Source organism: Schistocerca nitens, chromosome 3 (assembly GCF_023898315.1).
Source record: "Schistocerca nitens isolate TAMUIC-IGC-003100 chromosome 3, iqSchNite1.1, whole genome shotgun sequence".
NCBI classification, from domain to species: Eukaryota; Metazoa; Arthropoda; class Insecta; order Orthoptera; family Acrididae; genus Schistocerca; species Schistocerca nitens.
In genome coordinates this window covers 251,505,193-251,524,580 of record NC_064616.1, presented here as the reverse complement: position 1 = coordinate 251,524,580, position 19,388 = coordinate 251,505,193, and the positions used below count along the sequence as shown (strand labels likewise).

The 19,388-nt window shown below is 40.3% G+C and overlaps 1 protein-coding gene across 1 annotated transcript in view; it reads right to left on the bottom strand.

The window, feature by feature from the left end:
* The window catches only part of LOC126249563 (glycine receptor subunit alpha-4-like), a 303,930-nt gene that overhangs the window by 71,810 nt on the left and 212,732 nt on the right, over positions 1–19,388 (bottom strand). The window contains exon 4 of the mRNA XM_049951226.1: positions 3,187–3,413. Coding sequence (XP_049807183.1) covers positions 3,187–3,413 — 227 coding nt within the window. The remainder of the gene's footprint in view (positions 1–3,186; positions 3,414–19,388) is intronic.

Below are 19,388 nucleotides of genomic sequence, written 5' to 3'. Positions count from 1 at the left end.
GAGTAAAACTATTTAACATGTTGCCAATAGAGGCACATAAGGTGTCACTGAATGAGTTTAAAAGTGTCACAAAGAAATGGCTTAGAGAAAAAGCTTTTTATACAATAGAAGAGTTTAAAATGTCCACTAAAGATGATCTTAAGTACCGGTACTAATATAGTTTCACTTGGATTAAACTTATACATGTAAATATAATGCAAATACCTTGTGCAGCATCAAGGACAAATTTTTGTATGTTATTAGACAATAATGAACTACAATATATTACACCATTTCTGTTACTTATGTAAACTGTATATGTACACAAATGACGACATCAATTTAATTTTTAATGCCTAAAGATGGCTAATAAAATAAATAAATAAATAAAAGAATAAAATGGGACAGAAAGTATTGTGTCATCAGTGGGACGCAGTAACAGTGGAATGGGTCAGTCACAAGAGCTCAGTGACTTAACATACAATGTGGACTATTCATTGGAAGTCACCTAAGTGAGAAATCCGTTTGGGATATATTGACTCTTCTAAAGTCATCTGTCAGTGATGTGATTGTGAGGTGGAAATGCAAAGGAACAACCACAGCTAAACCAAGACCAGACAGACTTCCACCAACAGAGACTGTTGAGCATTTCAGAGAGTGAATGTACAAAATCCCATGAAATCTATGGAAGGAAACACTCATTAGTTCCAGAGTGCTAACAGCAGCAAGCTAGTACAATGACTGTGCATATGGAGCTACACAGAATGTGGTACTGTGGTTGAGCAGCTCCTCATAAGCCAAACATTTCTACAGTCAAAGATAAACAGAACTTGAGGTATTGTAAAGACTGATGCCAGTGGACAGTGGCTGAGTGGAATACTTGATTTGGAGTGAAGAACCACACTATACTATGTGGCAATTTTATGCAAGAGTTTGAGTTTGACAAATGCCTGGAGAACATTATGTGCCAATAGTGAAGTATGGAGGAGGTATTTTACAGTGAGGGGGTGTTTCTTGTGATTAGCATGTGGTCCTTTTACTGAGCTTAAGAAAATGCTAAATGAAGAAGGATATGAACATATTTTACAGCATTGTGCACTGCGTACAGTAAAGGAACAGTCTACATATAATGTTTGTATCAGCATTAATGTTTACCCAGTCATAAAGCAGCATCTGTGACGCAATGGGTTTTGGACAATTATATACCTGAAATGGACTGGCCTGCCCAGCATCCTAGCCTGAAGCCAGTGAAACACATTTGGGATTAGAATGTTGACTTCACTCCAGCCACACCATCTAGCATCACTATCTTCCCCACCTTTGGCTCCTGGGGAAGAATGGGCTGCCATTTCCCCACAGACATTTAGATACCTCACTGAAAGTGTCCCCAGAAGAGCTCAAACCATTGCAAAGAAGGAGGTTGCATACAATCCTTATTAATGTCTGCTAATAGGTGTCTGGATACTTTGGATCAGGTGGTGTATTATTATTTGGTAACTGTAGTCCAACTGCATACATACTACCTACTCAGAAATTCATCTGTCAGTTAGGAGGAGTTTTCAAGCAGAAATGATTTCAGTTTGGTTTTAAAATTTTCATTATCTGCCAGCACCTTTAATTCACAAGAACGAATGTCAAATGTTTCATGGCTGCATACTTCTCTCATTTCTGTGCAAGAGTCACATTATACTGCAGATAGTGAAGCATATTTTTGTTCCCAGTGTTATATTTATGAATGCCACTGTTATTTTGAAACTATGCCTTTGTTTTAATAGCCAGATGTGTAAAAATAATCTCATGCTATGTTTCTTTATCATATACATAAGTGGACACAAACTTGAAAAAATATTGTGAAACCCCTATTTTACATTTTCGTGCGGTCCAGACTTAAAAAACACAAAATTGAGGAAAATACAGAATTGAGGAAATTGTTAAAACCCCCTCAAAACACTAGCAAAAACACGTATAATTGGCATATATGATCAAATGTAGCAATCCTCTCCAATACTTTGGATAAAATTTATCTAAGTGAAGGAAATTTAATGTACAATACAATGTTTATACAATAATTTGTGGTAATGAATTTCATCAATTTTTAAGAAATCACAGATGTGTAACAGCAAGTGTATGTAGTAGTTGGAACTGTATCATGTCAGATCACAAAAGTCTTTAAAATGTGCTATCTCAAAACCATTGTTCTATTTCCCTGTGAGATATTTGTCATAGCATATCAATTGCATGAAAAGTATATTTTCAGTACTTCACAAAATGCTTTCACCCCTACCTACACTCCTGTCATTGAAGAGCCACTCCCCTTCTCCACATATCCAGTAGGCGAGCTCATTTTATGTGTGTTGGTGTGGTGTGGTGGCTGCACTGGCAAGTCACTAGCCAATAAGAGTGACATTTCCTTGATTATGACCAAGCATATTCTTCAAGACTCGGTGTATGAATATAGAAGGTTGATAATTGATGTTGTTGGTAAATACAGCACATCAAAAATACATTCAAAAACCTCAATTACAAGTGGCACAAGAAAAGGTGGTGACTGGATGCCTTTGTCATGTATTTTCTTGGTCTGGAACACTTCACATCAACTATCTTGTTTTTCCATTACCACTGCAACCTAGCTGTAGTTGTACATAATTACGTGGTGGAGCTAAATTTTGCGAGTTTCGATGGCAAAATCGATTGTCGATTACTTCAGTATTTCCTCCCTCACAGCTCCCCTTTCTACAATAGTCTAAAATAATCCCTTAACTCTGCCACCGCCCATGGTGCAAACCATATGCCTTTTCTGCCACTTATAACTTGTTTAGTCACATCAAATTTAAATACGAAGAAAACGGTGTGAAGTCAAGTGAGACATCGAGTAAGAAATTAGAATTGAGTTAAACCTTACCAGGAAGACATGTAAAATTGGGTAATTTTTACCACTGTTCTTTCAGTTTTTCACAGGGGCTATCTATGAATTTATGGTGTGGAATCACGAAAAATGTAAAATTAGAGGACATAAAATATAAGTTTCACTGCAGTATATAATTATGTATGCAGACTTAGTCAGAGTCTAGTCATATGTGAGTCTCCGAAATATACCTGTAAAACTCTGTGGATTGGTCAGTGAGAGAAAGGTCAATTTGGACAGAAGGTGTCAATACTAGCATACAGATATTTGTTTACAATAATTAAATGTTGTGGATAACATACTTGGACATATACAGTAGAGTCTTGTCATGATATAGCCATAAATAATGGTTTGGAATACTCATTTCATGGAATGTGACTTTTTTGGCATTCTTGAAGAAACAGTCTGGTCTCCAAATGTCATGAAGCCACTCAACATCCAGTATTCTATATTCTTCACTCATATACTCAGGTAGGCGGAGCCGGGGGTCTCTCCAGCTTTGTGCTAAGAAAATGTCTGCCACGTATGTCTGAAACACAAAAAAGTATTTGGTAACATAATCAAGTTCAACTAAGTGTAAGCTAAAGACTATCAACAATGCACATATTCTCAATTATCACCGTTTTCCTATTATGTTCAGCCATCATTATCAATTAAAAGAAAAGAAAGACCTCAATTTTGATTATAAATTATGGAAATATAGATTTATAAAGGAAAACAAAATAAATGTATTGTGATGGTGTGTCCAGATACGTAGAAGTCCTACACTGTTACTGAGGCCACTATTATGATTTCCTGGAATACCATATCATTGTCTGACAAATACTAGAGGAAGCTGAGCAGGCTATTTAGTGTCAGTAAATAAAAATTATAGTCTGTGGAGAGATGATTCGTGTTCCTGCAACATGGAGGATACAACAAATGGGGCATTGTCACAATCAGATGGGAATACAAGACCACCTCTAATGAGATGGCATCAAAAGATTGTTAATCACTAATCTTCCTTATCGGCAGGGGATGAAATTGATCATTACCAATTATGAGGCATGTTAGTGTTTGACTGGAGGCACAGAAAAGTTAAATCATAAGAGCATGGTCGTGGGCTGTTAATATGATCTATTGCTTTTACCACTATATTACACCTTTTGAGAATTACGAATAAGGTCACATTACAAGTGATAATGTATTAGATGTTAAAAAAAACTGTGGTAGCCATAGAGGTGCTTGATGGATGTATCTTTTATTTTTTTGTTCATTATAATAAATTGTCATTTTTAAGATCCCTGGTAGACCATCAAATGAAACTAGTGCTGTGGAATGGCTAAATATTCATAACATACAAGTGTATGAAAATGTTTATTCTCCCTGACACATGAGTATGAGGTAGTCTGCATGTAAGTGAAAACATTATAGACACAAATCAGTGTATCAGACTTTTGTGTATTCTATCAAAATTGCAACTGTGAACTTCAGTTCTTTATATGAGGTAACTCAGCATTAAGACTGAAAATGTGGGAAGCTCATCACTCATTGACTGTACTGTATCTGCTTCTAACGTAGTTGCTAAGTTGCTTGAGGATATGTTACTTGCTGTTCACCAACCCACATGATTCCAGTAATGTGGGACACAAAGGTGTTTCACATGATCTTTAATACATTATCTTAAAACGAACCAATTGGATGAGTTGACTGAAGTTTCATTTTGAAGAGAAATGTTAGATGTTTTGTTTACCAGATAAAACTCAGCTCCAATGATGGTCTCTTGATTCGAAATTTAACTTCAGTTTTCATATGACTGAACAAAAAATATGCATTCTGCTGGCTCTTGTAAAACATCGTGGTCTCAGCACATGACATCTGCTCATACCAAAGACACATCTCTAAGTACCTTAGGGTGGTTAATATATCCATATTATTCACAACATGGTCAGGGCCTTTTGACATTAATGAGTGATTATGGGACAACTTTTGCCAATGGTTTTTTGTACAAACTGACAATCTGTTGGTTCTGTATACACTCACACATGACACAATGTTTGAAAGAATTTCACAGAAAATTTTGTAAGCAGATGAAAAGTCTCAACTTACAATCCAGGCTAGACAGAAGCAGTGGTTTATGATTAATGTGTATACTTGAATTGTAGGTAACTGTCTGGTAGGTCCATATACTCTCCACTAGACCATAAGCTACTGTCTACAAGAATTTTATTCAACGTACTCTTCCAGATTTGCTACCAGATGAGCCACTGAAAATAAAAGGAAGCAAATGGTTTATGCATGTTGGGGCTCCAGGATATATAAGTCACACTGCTGTAGATGCATTGTCCAATACCTGGGGTAACAGATGAATGCATAGGGGGGGACCATTTTTATGAATTGCCTGTCCTCTCAAATTCAGTCTCCTAACACAATTCGTATTTTCAGTAGACACTCCTAATTCAGAGACACTTCATGAAACTCTCATAGAGTCCTGGAAACTCACATGAAACAACAAGAAACAAAAGTTCAATAGTTGGGACAAATACCAGGCCAAGCTGAAGACAGCATGTCATGATAATCAGCAGCAAGTCTGCTTAGCAGAAGAACAATTGAAGAACAGGTCATAATGTAATAGGAAAATGAAGCAGTCAAGCATACAGATGACATTTTTTTGATGATCCACAGCTCCATTATTTCTGATGCTGAAGCCACTGGTATGGAAGTCTTGGATGCAAAGGTGCCCATACAATAGTTTGTATGGGGGAACCTGAATATGGGGGTATGGAGTATTTTTAATTTGTGTAAAATGAATGATAACTTATTAGGAGCCACAGGAAAGTTCCATCCCTGACCCTGTTAAAAACTCACATTGTATCGACTTTTAAATAATTTTCTTGAAAGAAAAACACCTGACTACACCGTATTTCTTTTCCTTGCTATGAGAGCTCAGGGTGGGAGGGCAGCATGGACCCTCTTGCACTGGGCATGGGTGCCCTTGCTTGGATGTATGCCTCTACCTAAATCTTCAGGAGACTGTTATAGCTGCAACAGACAGGTAAATTGCAAACCAGAAGTCAGATTCAGAGGCCGAGACTTGCTGTACTGCAGTACACAAAATACCTAGGAATCACACCAGACAGACCTCTAAGTCTCAAAAAGCACCTCCCAAATATAGTCACTAAAGTCAAAATAATAAAATAACATTCTTCAAACACTTGCTGGTACCTCATGGGGAGATAAGCTCATATTTTAAGATCCACAGCCTTAGTCCTTGCATACTCTGTTGCTACGTATACTGTTAGACCTGGATCAATAGTACTCACACTAAAAAGATAAGACTTGCACTCAATCACACAAAGCAAATAATTATGGAATGTATTCAGAGTACACTCTATGGTTTCCTGTTCTAGCAATATACCACCTCCACCTCTAAGAAGATAAGAAGCTTTCTCAGAAGTCTGGAACAATATTCAGAAGAATTAGCTTACCATTCATCAAGATATTGCACAAGCACTGCTGCCTAACAAATAAAATACAAGCATGTGGAATATCAGACTGACTGTGTGATTAAATTGAAGAGTTTCTAGAAAACAGAACACAGTGTGTCATTCTGAATGGAGAGAAGTCTTCAGACATAAAAGTAACTTCAAACATGCCCAAGGGCAGTGTTACTGGACCATTACTTTTCACATCAAAGTTTGCTAATGTGAGTGTAATTAATATGGATCAATTCTTGCAAAGATGTGACTATACTACTGATGGGCTACATCTAAACAAAATAAGGATGTTCAGACTGAGTAAAAGCATTGTAACAAAAATAGAAACATGTGGAAACAGGATGAAATAATAAAAATGCCTACAACTAACTCTTCCAGGAAAGTCTCTCTCTGTGTTGCAGAAACCACTCCATGCCAAGCTATCAAGGAAACTAATATGAGGGATATATGTATACCAGAGTGTCAGGCTAACATTGCTAAATCTATAGAAAATTGCTTGCTTCAAGGATGCATAGCACAGCCTTCTTCAAAAACTGTGAGCAATAGTGATACAACTCCATCACAAACAACATCTGCAGAAAAATCAATGCTATATTACATTTCCTTTAAAGGATCTCAAGAGCTTTCTGCTGCTGTGTCACAAGTAGAAAACTGTACCACATGTTTCAATGAGAGCAAGATGAGTTCCAAAAAGAAGGAATGGTCTTTTATGGCTGGCACCTTCACAATCATAGCATACTCATCAAACAGACAAACCTCCAACTGTGATGTAGGCCTCAATATGTGAAAAGTGAAATATGGTGTACATATACAAAGGGACCAATGTCAGAACAGGGAAGAGTACTGCAATGTCCACAGACATACAAAAAAAAGAAGAAAACCAGATACTATCTAGGATGACACATCTGAATGTGCAGTACGTTAAAGGTATTAGTGAATGAACACTTGCCACATTTGTTAGTATTAAAGGAACATGGTCTAAAATGTAATGAAATTAGCTACTGTAAACTAGATGGTTATTTATTGGCAGACAGTTCTTATAGAAATCAGCATAAGTGTTATGGTGTGGCAGTCTTTGTCAGTGGACATATTCAGCATAAGAAACTTGGCCTTATTGAGGGATATAGTGAAGGGAGAACATTAGAAGTGAGTGGTATTGTAATCCATGAAAAGAGCATGGAGTCAATGTGGTAAAATATAAAGTAATAGAAGTTATACTCCACCTCATGCAGATGTAATCAATCTTTTTTACACTTTCAATAGCATAATTAGACAGACTGGTCCCAATGACCATACTGTTCTTGGAGACCTTAATATTGATGCATACTTCAGCAACATGGCTAACATGAAACTTGCAGACATATTGTTGAAGACACAGTTAGGTGAAGTAAAATAGACTTTTGTTACTCAGACCACCTTGCACAACAGGCAGAATAAGAAAATCAGCTCCTAAAAGAATAAAGAAAACTTTTGAAAAGATATTGAGCCTTGCAAAATAATGACGTCAGTGCTTTTAAAAATTAAACTAGCTGAGGTGAGATGAGTTACAATCTGTCATGTGGAAGGACCAAACAACAAATGGGATGAGTTTTACGCTATTTTACTGAGACACTTTGACTCATGCTGTCTTATTAAAGAAATGCAAACAGGGCCAACACACACTCAGAGAGGAAAAATAACAAACTTGGATTTCCAGCCAACCTTCTTAAACCTAAGCAGAATATTCATGACCTAGATGTCCTGTACAAATCGAGAAGACTGCATATTTTCAAATAAAAATATAACATAGCTAAAACAAACCTTTGAAGCAGAACTCTCAAATCTTAGAAAGCAAGTCCATGGTAATGAAATATCACAGTCCACTAATGTAAACAAAGCTTCCTGGAAATTGATCAGTAAGTATCAAAAAAACTCCATAGCTGGGGATACCAAATCCTTAAGCATTATACAAGATGGTAGTATTATAAAAGGACCATACGCAGTATATAACCTTTTCAATAAAAAATTCATATCATCAACAGGAAATCATTACAAACTATAGACACGCACCGAGAAATACTGAATTTGTTGATTTTGAATTTTATGATGTTAATGAAAATGAAATAACCAAGATAATATTCACATTAAACAAAGAAAACTCAGCTGGATGAGGTGGTATGTGAAGTGCTCTAGTTAAAAATGCGTTAAATAAATAGTTAAACCATTAACCTACCTAATAAACTGCAGCATTATGAAAATTTTTATCCTAGCAGTTTAAAAAAAGCATTGTTAAACCACCGCATAAGAAGATGCCTAGCTTTAGTTAGGTTTTAGAAATGGTTATCCTTCCTTAACTCATTTTAGACACACAAAAAAATCTTTTACAGAAACACAGCCTGCCTTTAGGGAAGATGGCTGCACAACAACTGCAGTTACTCAATTTCCCCATAAAGTATACACAGTCCTAGGCGAAGGAATGAAGACACTGGGCATATTTTTGGATCTTTCTAAAGCCTTTTGCTCAGTCAACCATGGACCACTCATTAAGAAATTGAAGTCATACAACAACAAAGACTCATCTATGCATGTCCACATACTTAACAAATCATGAGCAACATACTAAATTTTCATGCAAAATAGCTAATAAAGTCATAGTTTCCCATTTTTCTAGAGATACAGTAATCCAGGGGATGCTATAGAGATCAATCCCTTCCTCTTCTTTATGTCAGTGACATGACACAGCCCTTCATCTTACATCTAGTAAGCTATGCTGATGACACCTCCCTCTTATTTTCTGAGAGCGTTTCCAGATATTGCAGTCAACTTCAACTATGGATGTAATGGAAGTAACCGCATATTTTCTACACCAAGCTCTAGACACAGTGCATCAGTAAATCCCATCTTCTAACATTTAAGGGGGAAACCACATTAGGAAGTTCAAAAGTTCCAATTTTTTATTGTACAAATCGTTAGCTTAACTATACAAGATGCACTGTCAAAATTTCAAAGCGAAATTCACATTCGTTTAGGTTTTATGAGCACAGAACCGAGTGCACATCGGGTACAGGCTCGAGCGCAGATAGGGCGGAGCGCTACGTGGGCTTGACCGGTTCAACCTCATAGTCGCTTTGTATACTAACGAAGCCTTGAAACGGCAATCCGCCTGTGTATCTTTCTTCTTAAATAACGATATAGAAGGTACTAGAAGCATCAACACAAGGGATTATTTCGGTTATATTACGTTAGAGCGTCGCTGTGCCTTACTTGGAGTCAGTGCTGACAGCCTTCTACGAGTGTGTTTGTAATTGAGACTGAGAGATGTTTTCGCATACGAAAGGCGACCATGAGTTTAAAGAACGCCGCAGTAGGCCGCGTAAATGAAAGGAAGGTTGGAAAGCTCGGAAAGCATTGCTGAAAGCGCAAAACGAAGCCTCTGAGGATGAAGGATTATTATATGGTGCTGGAATCGCAGATGAATCGGTAAGCATTTTACATTACTGTTAACTTCCTTGAATTTCTTGTTTCCGAGAATTTATTTTCAAACACATTTATCTCTAAATGACTTTTTTTCACATTTGCGTGCAGTCTAACTCGAAAAGCATAGAACCGATCATTATGAAAATTGATACGGTAGTTTTATTCTTTATAAAATTACGAAGTATGTGAACCAACTTGTGAGACGAAAACATGACTTAAAGCTATTTTTCACAACATAATTAAAAATAGTCAGTGCAAGAGTTTTCAATCAATCCAGAGACTCTTCAGCAGTCACACATAATGAGCCACTCTTGAGACAGGTTCGCCAATTCATACAAATCGGCTAGCTGCAGGACTTGTTTTGGCAGCCTCCTCGAAACTTCATTGTTTCTTTTCACGACGCCATGCCCTTCATCTTTCCAAAGGGGCCCTACTATTGATTCAAGATGACGGTTAGTATTTAGAGATGATTCCACAGGTTGTGTGCTACCATATATTGCGACTCCTATATCAGATAGACTGGGGAATTTCCAGAATAAAGAATTTGGCCCAATCACATGTGTACTGGCCATGAGTCAATGAGGATATTGCACACATGACTCAGCAGTGCCAAGCTCATCAGATGCAGGAACCTACACTACCTTAAGTCTACCAGCCATGGCCTACACATACTGTTCTGTGGGATCGGGCACATGCATTCAAGAGGACAAAGGTTCAAATCTGCTTCTGGCCATCCAGATTTGGGTTTTCTGTGAATTCCCTAAATCGCTTCAGGCAAGCGCTGGGATGGTTCCTTTTAAAAAGCACGACCGACTTCCTTCCCCATCCTTGAAAGCAATCCGACGTTGTGCTCCGTCTCTAATGACCTCATTGTTAGTGGTACATTAAACCCTAATCATCCTACCTGTCTTTTTCAGTCAAATCCGCATGTCCGCAGCTTCAAGTTGATTCCTTTCAAATCCACCCAGAGTCCAACTATCTTCATCTATACTCTCCAAACTATTTTGTGGTGTGTGGTGGAGGTTACTTTGTGTACCACTGTCACTTCTCCCTTTCCTTGTTCCAATCACGAATGGTTCGCGGAAAGATCGACTGCTGGTAAGCCTCCGAGGGGGCTCGAATCTCTCTTCATGGTCTTCATGGTCTTTTCGCGAGATATTTGCGGAAGGGAGCTACATATTTGTTGACTCTTCTAGGAACATACGTTCTCGCAACTTTAACAATAAACCACACCGTGATGCAGAACGTCTCCATTGCAGCATGTGCCAGTGTAGTTGGCTGATCATAGCTGTGACGCTTTCACGCTTATTAATGAAGCTCTAACGACGTGTGCTGCTCTTCTTTGGAACTTCTCTATTTCCTCTATCAATCCTATCCGATACGGATTCCATACTGACAAGCAATATTCAGGTAATTGTCGGACGAGTTTTTTTAAGCTACTACCTTTGTTGACGGACTACATTTCCTGAGGACTATTCCAATGAGTCTCGCTCTGGCATCTGCCTTTCTTGCGCTTAGTTTTATGTGTTCTTTTGACATTAAATTGACCCATACATATACTCCTATACATTTTATGAAAGTAATTACTTCCATTGGCCCATCTGTAATTGTGTAATCATACAATAACGGTTCTTTCTCTTTATGTGTACGCAGAACGGTACATTTGTTTATGTTGAGCGTCAGTTGCCACTCCATGCACAAAGCGTCGTTCCTTTGCTGGTCTTCCTACGTTTCGCTACAGTTTTCTAGCGTTGAGACTTCTCTGTATACAACAGCATCATCTACGAGAAGCCTCATGGAACTTCCGACGTTCTCTACTATATCATTTGTAAATACTAAATGGTTCAAATGGCTCTGAGCACTATGGGACTTAACTTCTGAGGTCATCAGTCCCCTAGAACTTAGAACTACTTAAACCTAACTAACCTAAGGACATCACACACATCCATGCCCGAGGCAGGATTCGAACCTGCGACCGCAGCGGTCACGCGGTTCCAGACTGTAACGCCTAGAACCGCACGGCCACCCCGGCCGGCTGTAAATACTATGAAAAGTCATTGACCTGTAACAATCCCTTTGGGTTCGCCCGAAGCTACCTTTACGTGTGAAGACTTCTCTCCGTTGAGAATGACTCGCTGCGTTTTGTTTGCTAGAAACTTTTCAGTCTAATCACAGAGCTGGTCTATATTCGTATGCTTATATTTTGTTCATTAGATGACAATATGGAACTGTATCGATCACTTTCCGGAAGTCAAGGAAAACAGCATCTACATTGACACCGGTATTTGCTGCTTTCTGGGTATTGTGGACGAACAGAGGAGCTGGGTTTCACACGACAATTGTTTTCGAAACCCATGTCGATTCCTACAGAGATTTTCGGTCTTTAGAAATGTCATAATACACGAACATAAAACATGTTCCAGAATTCTAAAACAGACCATCATCAAGTATGCAGGCATACAGTTTTGTGCATTTGTTCGATGGCCCTTCTTGAAAACTGGAATGGCGTGTGCTTTTTTCCAATAATCAGCAACACTTCGCTCCACTAGAGGCCTATGTTACACTGCTGCTACACAAGGGGCAAGTTATTTCGAACACTCTGTGTGGAGTCAGACTGGTATATCGCCTTTCCTCTGTTGAACGATTTCAGTTCCTTTTCTATGCCATGGCCACTTATTTCAATATCAACCATTTTGTCGTTCGTGCGACAATTCAGAGGAGGTATTAATTGTGATCTTCGTGTGTCAAATCGATTTGGAAAAATATGTTTAGTATTTTGACATTTTCTGTGCCATTCTTCGTTTTAGTGTCAATATGATCACTAAACATCTGGACAGATGGCTTCGATCCGTTTACTGATTTAACGCAAGACCGTAACTTCTTACGTTTTTCTGTCACGTTGGTAGACAGAGTGTTACTTTCGAATGCGTTGAACACTTCACGCGTGGTTCTACTTACGCTAATTTTTGCTTCGTTTGATTTTTGTTTATCTGTGAGGCTTTGGCTACGTTTAAATTTGCAGTGAAGCTCTCTCTGCTTTCGTAACCACTTCCTAACAAGCATGTCGAACCACGGCGGGTTTTTTGTATATCCCTCACAACTTTGCTCTGCTCATAACCTGTCTAAAGCGTACTGTACAAACTCTTGATCTTTGTCCATTGATATTCAACATTGTTAGTGCTGGAGGTGAAAGTTTCATGCTGACCACTCAGGTAATCTGAAACCTGTTTCTTGTCACATTTGCTAAGCAGAAAGATCTTCCTATCTTTCTCTGTAATCATATTGGTAGCCGTATTCATTGATGCTGATTCCCTGTACTACGCTGAGTCGAAAAGCTCGGGTCTGCTTGTCACCAGCAAATCTAAGATGTTACCTTGAGCCGGTTCTCTGATCAACCGCTCAAGGGAATTTTTGGATCAGGCATTTACAATAATTTCACGCACTGTCCTGTCCCTACTACCCGCCATAATCACTTGTGCCTTCCAGTCTGGTAAGCTGAAATCTCCACATAATACTTCAACATGACCAGGAAATTTACGCAAAATATTCTCCAAGTTTCGCCTCGAATGTCCCGCCACTATTGCTCCTGAGGCAGGGGGCCTGTAAAAGCATCCGGTGGCCATGTTTGATACAATTTTAACACTGATCTCCACGAAAAAATTTTCGCATTTGAAATCTGTATTAATCTCACTAGATATTATTGTATTTTTATGGCTATAAACAGGCCTCCACCACCAGCGTTCAGCCTGTCTTTGCGATATGCATTCTAATCGGAGTTTAGAATGTCATTGCTATTAACATCTGATTTCAGCGTCTTTCTGTCACTAGCACTATGTGGGCATTGTTACTGTTTATAAGCGGGGCTGATTCTACGACCCCTCCATAGACGCTCCTGCAGTTAACTAAAACTGTATTTGCACTGTCTTTCTACGAACTGCTATGACGAATCTGTCTGGAATCAGAACACATCATATCTGACCTGCGAAGAGATTTCCCTGTCCCGAAAACCCACACGTGCACACCACTCGTACCCCATTACCCTAGAAGTCCCTTCCTGCGTGCGTTGCACGCCTTACCTATTAAGGAGCTTGGGGGGGGGGGGGGTCCTACAGTTTTCCACCCGATAGCGGAGATCGAGAAACCGCGTCGAAGGTTGTCACAACATCGTCTGAGCCTCTGGTTCATTTAGTCCACTCGGCTCCAAAACATCGGACCGCGATCGATTCTGGGAATGATGCTGCAAAACGATAGCTGTGCATCCACCCTATGGGAGAGGCTAGCTGTCTTCACCAAAGCAGTCTGCTGCCTGCAGGAACCGCGGATTCCTTAGGCGGCAGAAGTCATTCGTGCCTACATGAGCCGCAATTTGTAGTCGGATGTACCCAGTGTGCTCAATCGCTGCCAGCAGATCCTCCTCCACATCTGGAACGAGACCCCCCTCCAGCAAGCAAACGGAGTGAACACTTGTCTTCTCTCTCGACCTGTTCACTATTTCCCAGAGGACCTCCGTCACCTGCCTAGCACTAGAACTCCCAACGACAAGCAATCCCGCCCTATGACTTGTCCAGACTTCTCAGGAAGATCAACCACAGTCCCAACAGGCGAGGCGTAATGTGCTGGCTCAGATGTAAATTTAGCAGTAGGCAATCCCTCAAACCAATTTCTGAGATGTAAGGGGACAGCCGTGCAGTCTGTACCCACATTCACCTCCCGTCCAGAGATTTGCGACTTCACCCTCGGTGGCCAGTCACCATCAGCAAAGTGTCGATCAGCTGGGATGTGCGAATCGGAAGGCGCAACTGCATCACGGATCCCAGGCGACAATATAGGCTCCAAAGCTGCCAAGGCATTCGTCTCAGGTGCCCCAACGCTACCCAGTCCAGGGTAGCAGTCTGAAGTCTGTCGACTCTGACCAACAAATCTTCCAATTGTTTATGGACAGTGGCCAGTTCCCTGCATCCGTACACGACAGGTGCAGTCCCGATCCATCTTTAATCATTTTTTGTATTTACCACAAGTAATGTAACACTGACCCAAGAAGTCGCCAGGTGCAACTTTCCCTTCCACAGAGCAGTGTACTCCTTACAAATGGTTTGCGAAGGATTTTATGACACTGTATTCATATGTTTGCTGGTTAAAATGTTTTCCTTAGTCACAACTACCTATTTCGTCAGCGCAGTCCTCCTCTTCATTTCCATTAAGCATCTATTGTCATCTGTGATTATACTACCGAGATAACAAAATTGTTCCACCTGAACAATTCTGACGTCATCAATTTTATACTTGTTGTAATCTCGTCCATATTTTCCTGCACTAGCACTACTTTTGTTTTCCGTTGGTTCACTTTTCATTTCCATAGTTTAAGAGTGTCTGATACGACTTGCAGCGTTCTGTTCATTTCTTTTTCAGAGTCTGTGGCTAATACGATGTCATCAGCAATTCTGATACAGTGTTTTCTCCTTCACGATCTAAATACCTTGCTCAATGAACGCATTAAATAAATACGGAGATAGGGTACATCCTCTACCGTATTTGTGCTTTAATTCTGATAAATTGATTAAGAATTCTTTTATGCTTCCAGTACAGTCCCCTAGCTGTACAGAGTTGCTCCATGTTAACATTGTCAAAAGCTTTTTCTATGTTAATGATTGATCAATCGATATAATTATGCATACGTCCGGCATACGTCGCTAAGTGCGGCTCGGAAAGATACATCCACCGGTGCCAGGTCACTTGCAAAAAACAATTCCACAAAATATGGGTCCTTTCTTTGCTGTAATTCACTAAGCTCGTCAACATTTTCAAAACCCTCAGTCACATTTATGTCGTCTGGTGGAGTTGATGTAGAGATTTAAGGGCTAACCCGGAACGCCACGGTCTCGCTTGTCAACCAAACGATGTTTACAGCAAGCTCTAAAATTTAGCTATTAACGACGACCCTGCGGTACGTGGTTTCCTCGTGGCTATCTAAGTTTCACCGTTCAACCGACAGATGTGTTTTCAGTGAACGAACTGACGGCATATGAATACACCGAGAGTATGGTTAGCATCCGATAGCTTCCCAGCCGAGGCTACAAACAGCGTTGTCCTGCTCTAACGTGTTAATTTTTCAAAAAACTCCAGAGAACTGTGCTGGCCCAGGGTATCTACCTCCAGAAATCTTCCGTTTTGTGTATTTCCACAAGAGTCAGCAACTATTACTCTCCGTGATTTTACTGTAAATATGTTTTGCTTAACAAAATCCATATTCTTCCAAAAGATGACTTACAACGGCTTCACTTATGATTTTCTGTCTTTCTGTGTTATTTGTCTCGTCTCGGAATTGCACAGGTGTTATTCTTACCCGATTTTTTTATTTTTTATTTATTTATTTATTTTTAGGGGTGACGGGTGGAATTACGGAATTTTTATTTTACTGAATCGATTAGAAAGTTTAACAGAGGTAAGGATAGAACGTAGTTAATGATATTTAAGTCACTGACAAATAAATATTAGTTTAGACGGAGCAACTTTCAAAAACTGTATGTAAACAGGAAGCCTGACATATACACTACTGGCCATTAAAATTGCTACACCACGAAGATGACGTGCTACAGACGCGAAATGTAACCGACAGGAAGAAGATGCTGTGATATGCAAATGATAAGCTTTTCAGAGCATTCACACAAGGTTGGCGCCGGTGGCGACACCTACAACGTGCTGACATGAGGAAAGTTTCCAACCGATTTCTCATACACAAACAGCAGTTGACCGGCGTTGCCTCGTGAAACGTTGTTGTGATGCCTCATGTAAGGAGGAGAAATCGGACTTTGATAAAGGTCGGATTGTAGCCTGTCGCGATTGCGGTTTATCGTATCGCGACATTACTGCTCGCGTTGGTCGAGATCCAATGACTGTTAGCAAAATATGGAATCAGTGGGTCCAGGAGGGTAATACGGAACGCCGTGCTGGATCCCAACGGTCTCGTATCACTAGCAGTCGAGATGACAGGCATCTTATCCGCATGGCTGTAACGGATCGTGGAGCCACGTCTCGATCCCAGAGTCAACAGATGGAGACGTTTGCAAGACAACGCCAATCTGCACGAACAGTTCGACGACGTTTGCAGCAGCATGGACTATCAGCTCGGAGACCATGGCTGTGGTTACCCTTGACGCTGCATCACAGACAGGAGCGCCTGCGATGGTGTACTCAACGACGAACCTGGGTGCACGATTGGCAAAACGTCATTTTTTCGGACGAATCCAGGTTCTGTTTACAGCATCATGATGGTCGCATCCGTAATTGGCGACATCGCGGTGAACGCACTTTGGAAGCGTGTATTCGTCATCGCCATACTGGCGTATCACCCGGCGTGATGGTATGGGGTGCCATTGGTTACACGTCTCGGTCACCTCTTGTTCGCATTGACAGCACTTTGAACAGTGGATGTTACATTTCAGATGTGTTAAGACCCGTGGCTCTACCCTTCATTCGATCCCTGCGAAACCCTACATTTCAGCAGGATAATGCACGACCGCATGTTGCAGGTCCTGTACGGGCCTTTCTGGATACAGAAAATGTTCGACTGCTGCCCTGGGCAGCACATTCTCCAGATATCTCACCAATTGAAAACGTCTGGTCAATGGTGGCCGAGCAACTGGGTCATCACAATACGCCAGTCACTTCTCTTGATGAACTCTGTTTGACTCAATGCCCAGGCGTATCAAGGCCGTTATTACGGCCAGAGGTGGTTGTTCTGGGTACTGATTTCTCAGGATCTATGCACCCAAATTGTGTGAAAATGTAATCACATGGCAGTTGTAGTATAATATATTTGTCCAATGAATACCCGTTTATCATCTGCATTTCTTCTTGGTGTAGCAACTTTAATGGCCAGTAGTGTAACTCAAAGGAGCAAAACGTAAGTGGAGATACAAATCACCTGATTGTGGGTCACTCTAGTGTCTAAATATGAAATATAACAATAGCACAGTTTATCTTCATATTCGTTGAAATCTTTAATAAGACGACAGATGATGCAATAAAAGCATACTTCGACGCTTTTAATTCTGGGATCTATCGCGCAAATGCACTGATGGAAGAGACTGATTCCCAAAGCTTAGAGATGCATAAAGAACCTGCCCACAAATTTGGCCAAAATACTAACGTAACAGAAGATCTGGCAGACGATGTTTGTCATCATATTATGTAACGTTACGCAATAATAAATGTGATGGAAAGCCAGCTACAAGAAAGTGAGCATTAGAAAAATGAGGATGAGAGCGATATGTGTGAAAGTATCGGATAGGTTCGGCTGATGAGGTCTCTCCTCAAATTAAAGTTGCACACAATGGGGAGACTGTTGCACGAAGCAGTTGTGGCGCAATGCGAACCTGAGGAAGAAAATAAGCATCACTCCTACTAGCGTATGCATAAACAGAGGCTTGCTAGTAATTAGATTTATCGTTGTGTGGCACAGAAACGTTGCCTGTTTCACCCACATTACAGCATGTATTATTGGCATAAGATCGAGAAAGGACTGTATGTTCCTATGCGACTGTTCTCCGTGGGTGACTTCAGTGTGAAGAACGGCGTTCTTAGTCGTTCGGGCAGACTTTCTGAGCCACGCAGTCAGTGGGGAGCTCCTTTGAATGTGTTTCAGTGCGTTTAAAGATATCCAGTTAGAAATTCTGACAGCAGAGCACTTGAGAGAACAATCTTTAGCGGTGAGCTCACAGCCCGGCTGGGAAAGTTTTTATGGTGATTTTCTTTAGAAGTAATCCACAGCAAGCTGAATCTGGTTGTCGACACTCAGGGGGACGAAAACGAGGGGAACTTGGTGATTAAACTCGAAGAGTGAAGAGCTCTACCTTCAGGAAGTGACATTATAAAGTTCGTGTTTAGCTTGCTTTCTTGGCAGCACGTAGCCATGCAGTGCAAGAGTTGGGACATAGATCATGCCGAGTCTAGTTCACATCGCGACTTAGAATTATTACGCGTGTGAGACCATAGAGGAACTTCAAAGTTTTTATAGTTACGTGTGTTGTTATACACTGTAGACTTAACAGTCTGATTATTATACACGAAAAGCGAGGGGAACTCTCAGTCAGGCTGCCAGCTGGCATTGCTGAGAGAACTAGAGGTGTTACTACAGAGTTGTGTTTTAGTGAACAAAACTACTGAGTTCAAAATTAATTCCTTCTATCGCCTAGCTCATTTCATAAAATCAACTCCAGCTACATTCATTTAAACTGTAAGACAAAAAAAAAAAAAAGACACACCAAAGGAATTATCCGAATGGGGCGGAAATTGGAAGATGAGATGTACATGTACAGTCACACAAATGGTTACAGTTTCAAAAACTGAGCAAATCATTAATGTGTTGGTCTAAAATGGCTCTGAGCACTATGGGACTTAACTTCTGAGGTCATCAGTCCACTAGAACTTAGAACTACTTAAACCTAACTAACCTAAGGACATCACACACATCCATGCTCGAGGCAGGATTCGAACCTGCGACCGTAGCGGTCGCGCGGTTCCAGACTGAAGCGCCTAGAACCGCTCGGCCACTCCGGCCGGCTGTGTTGGTC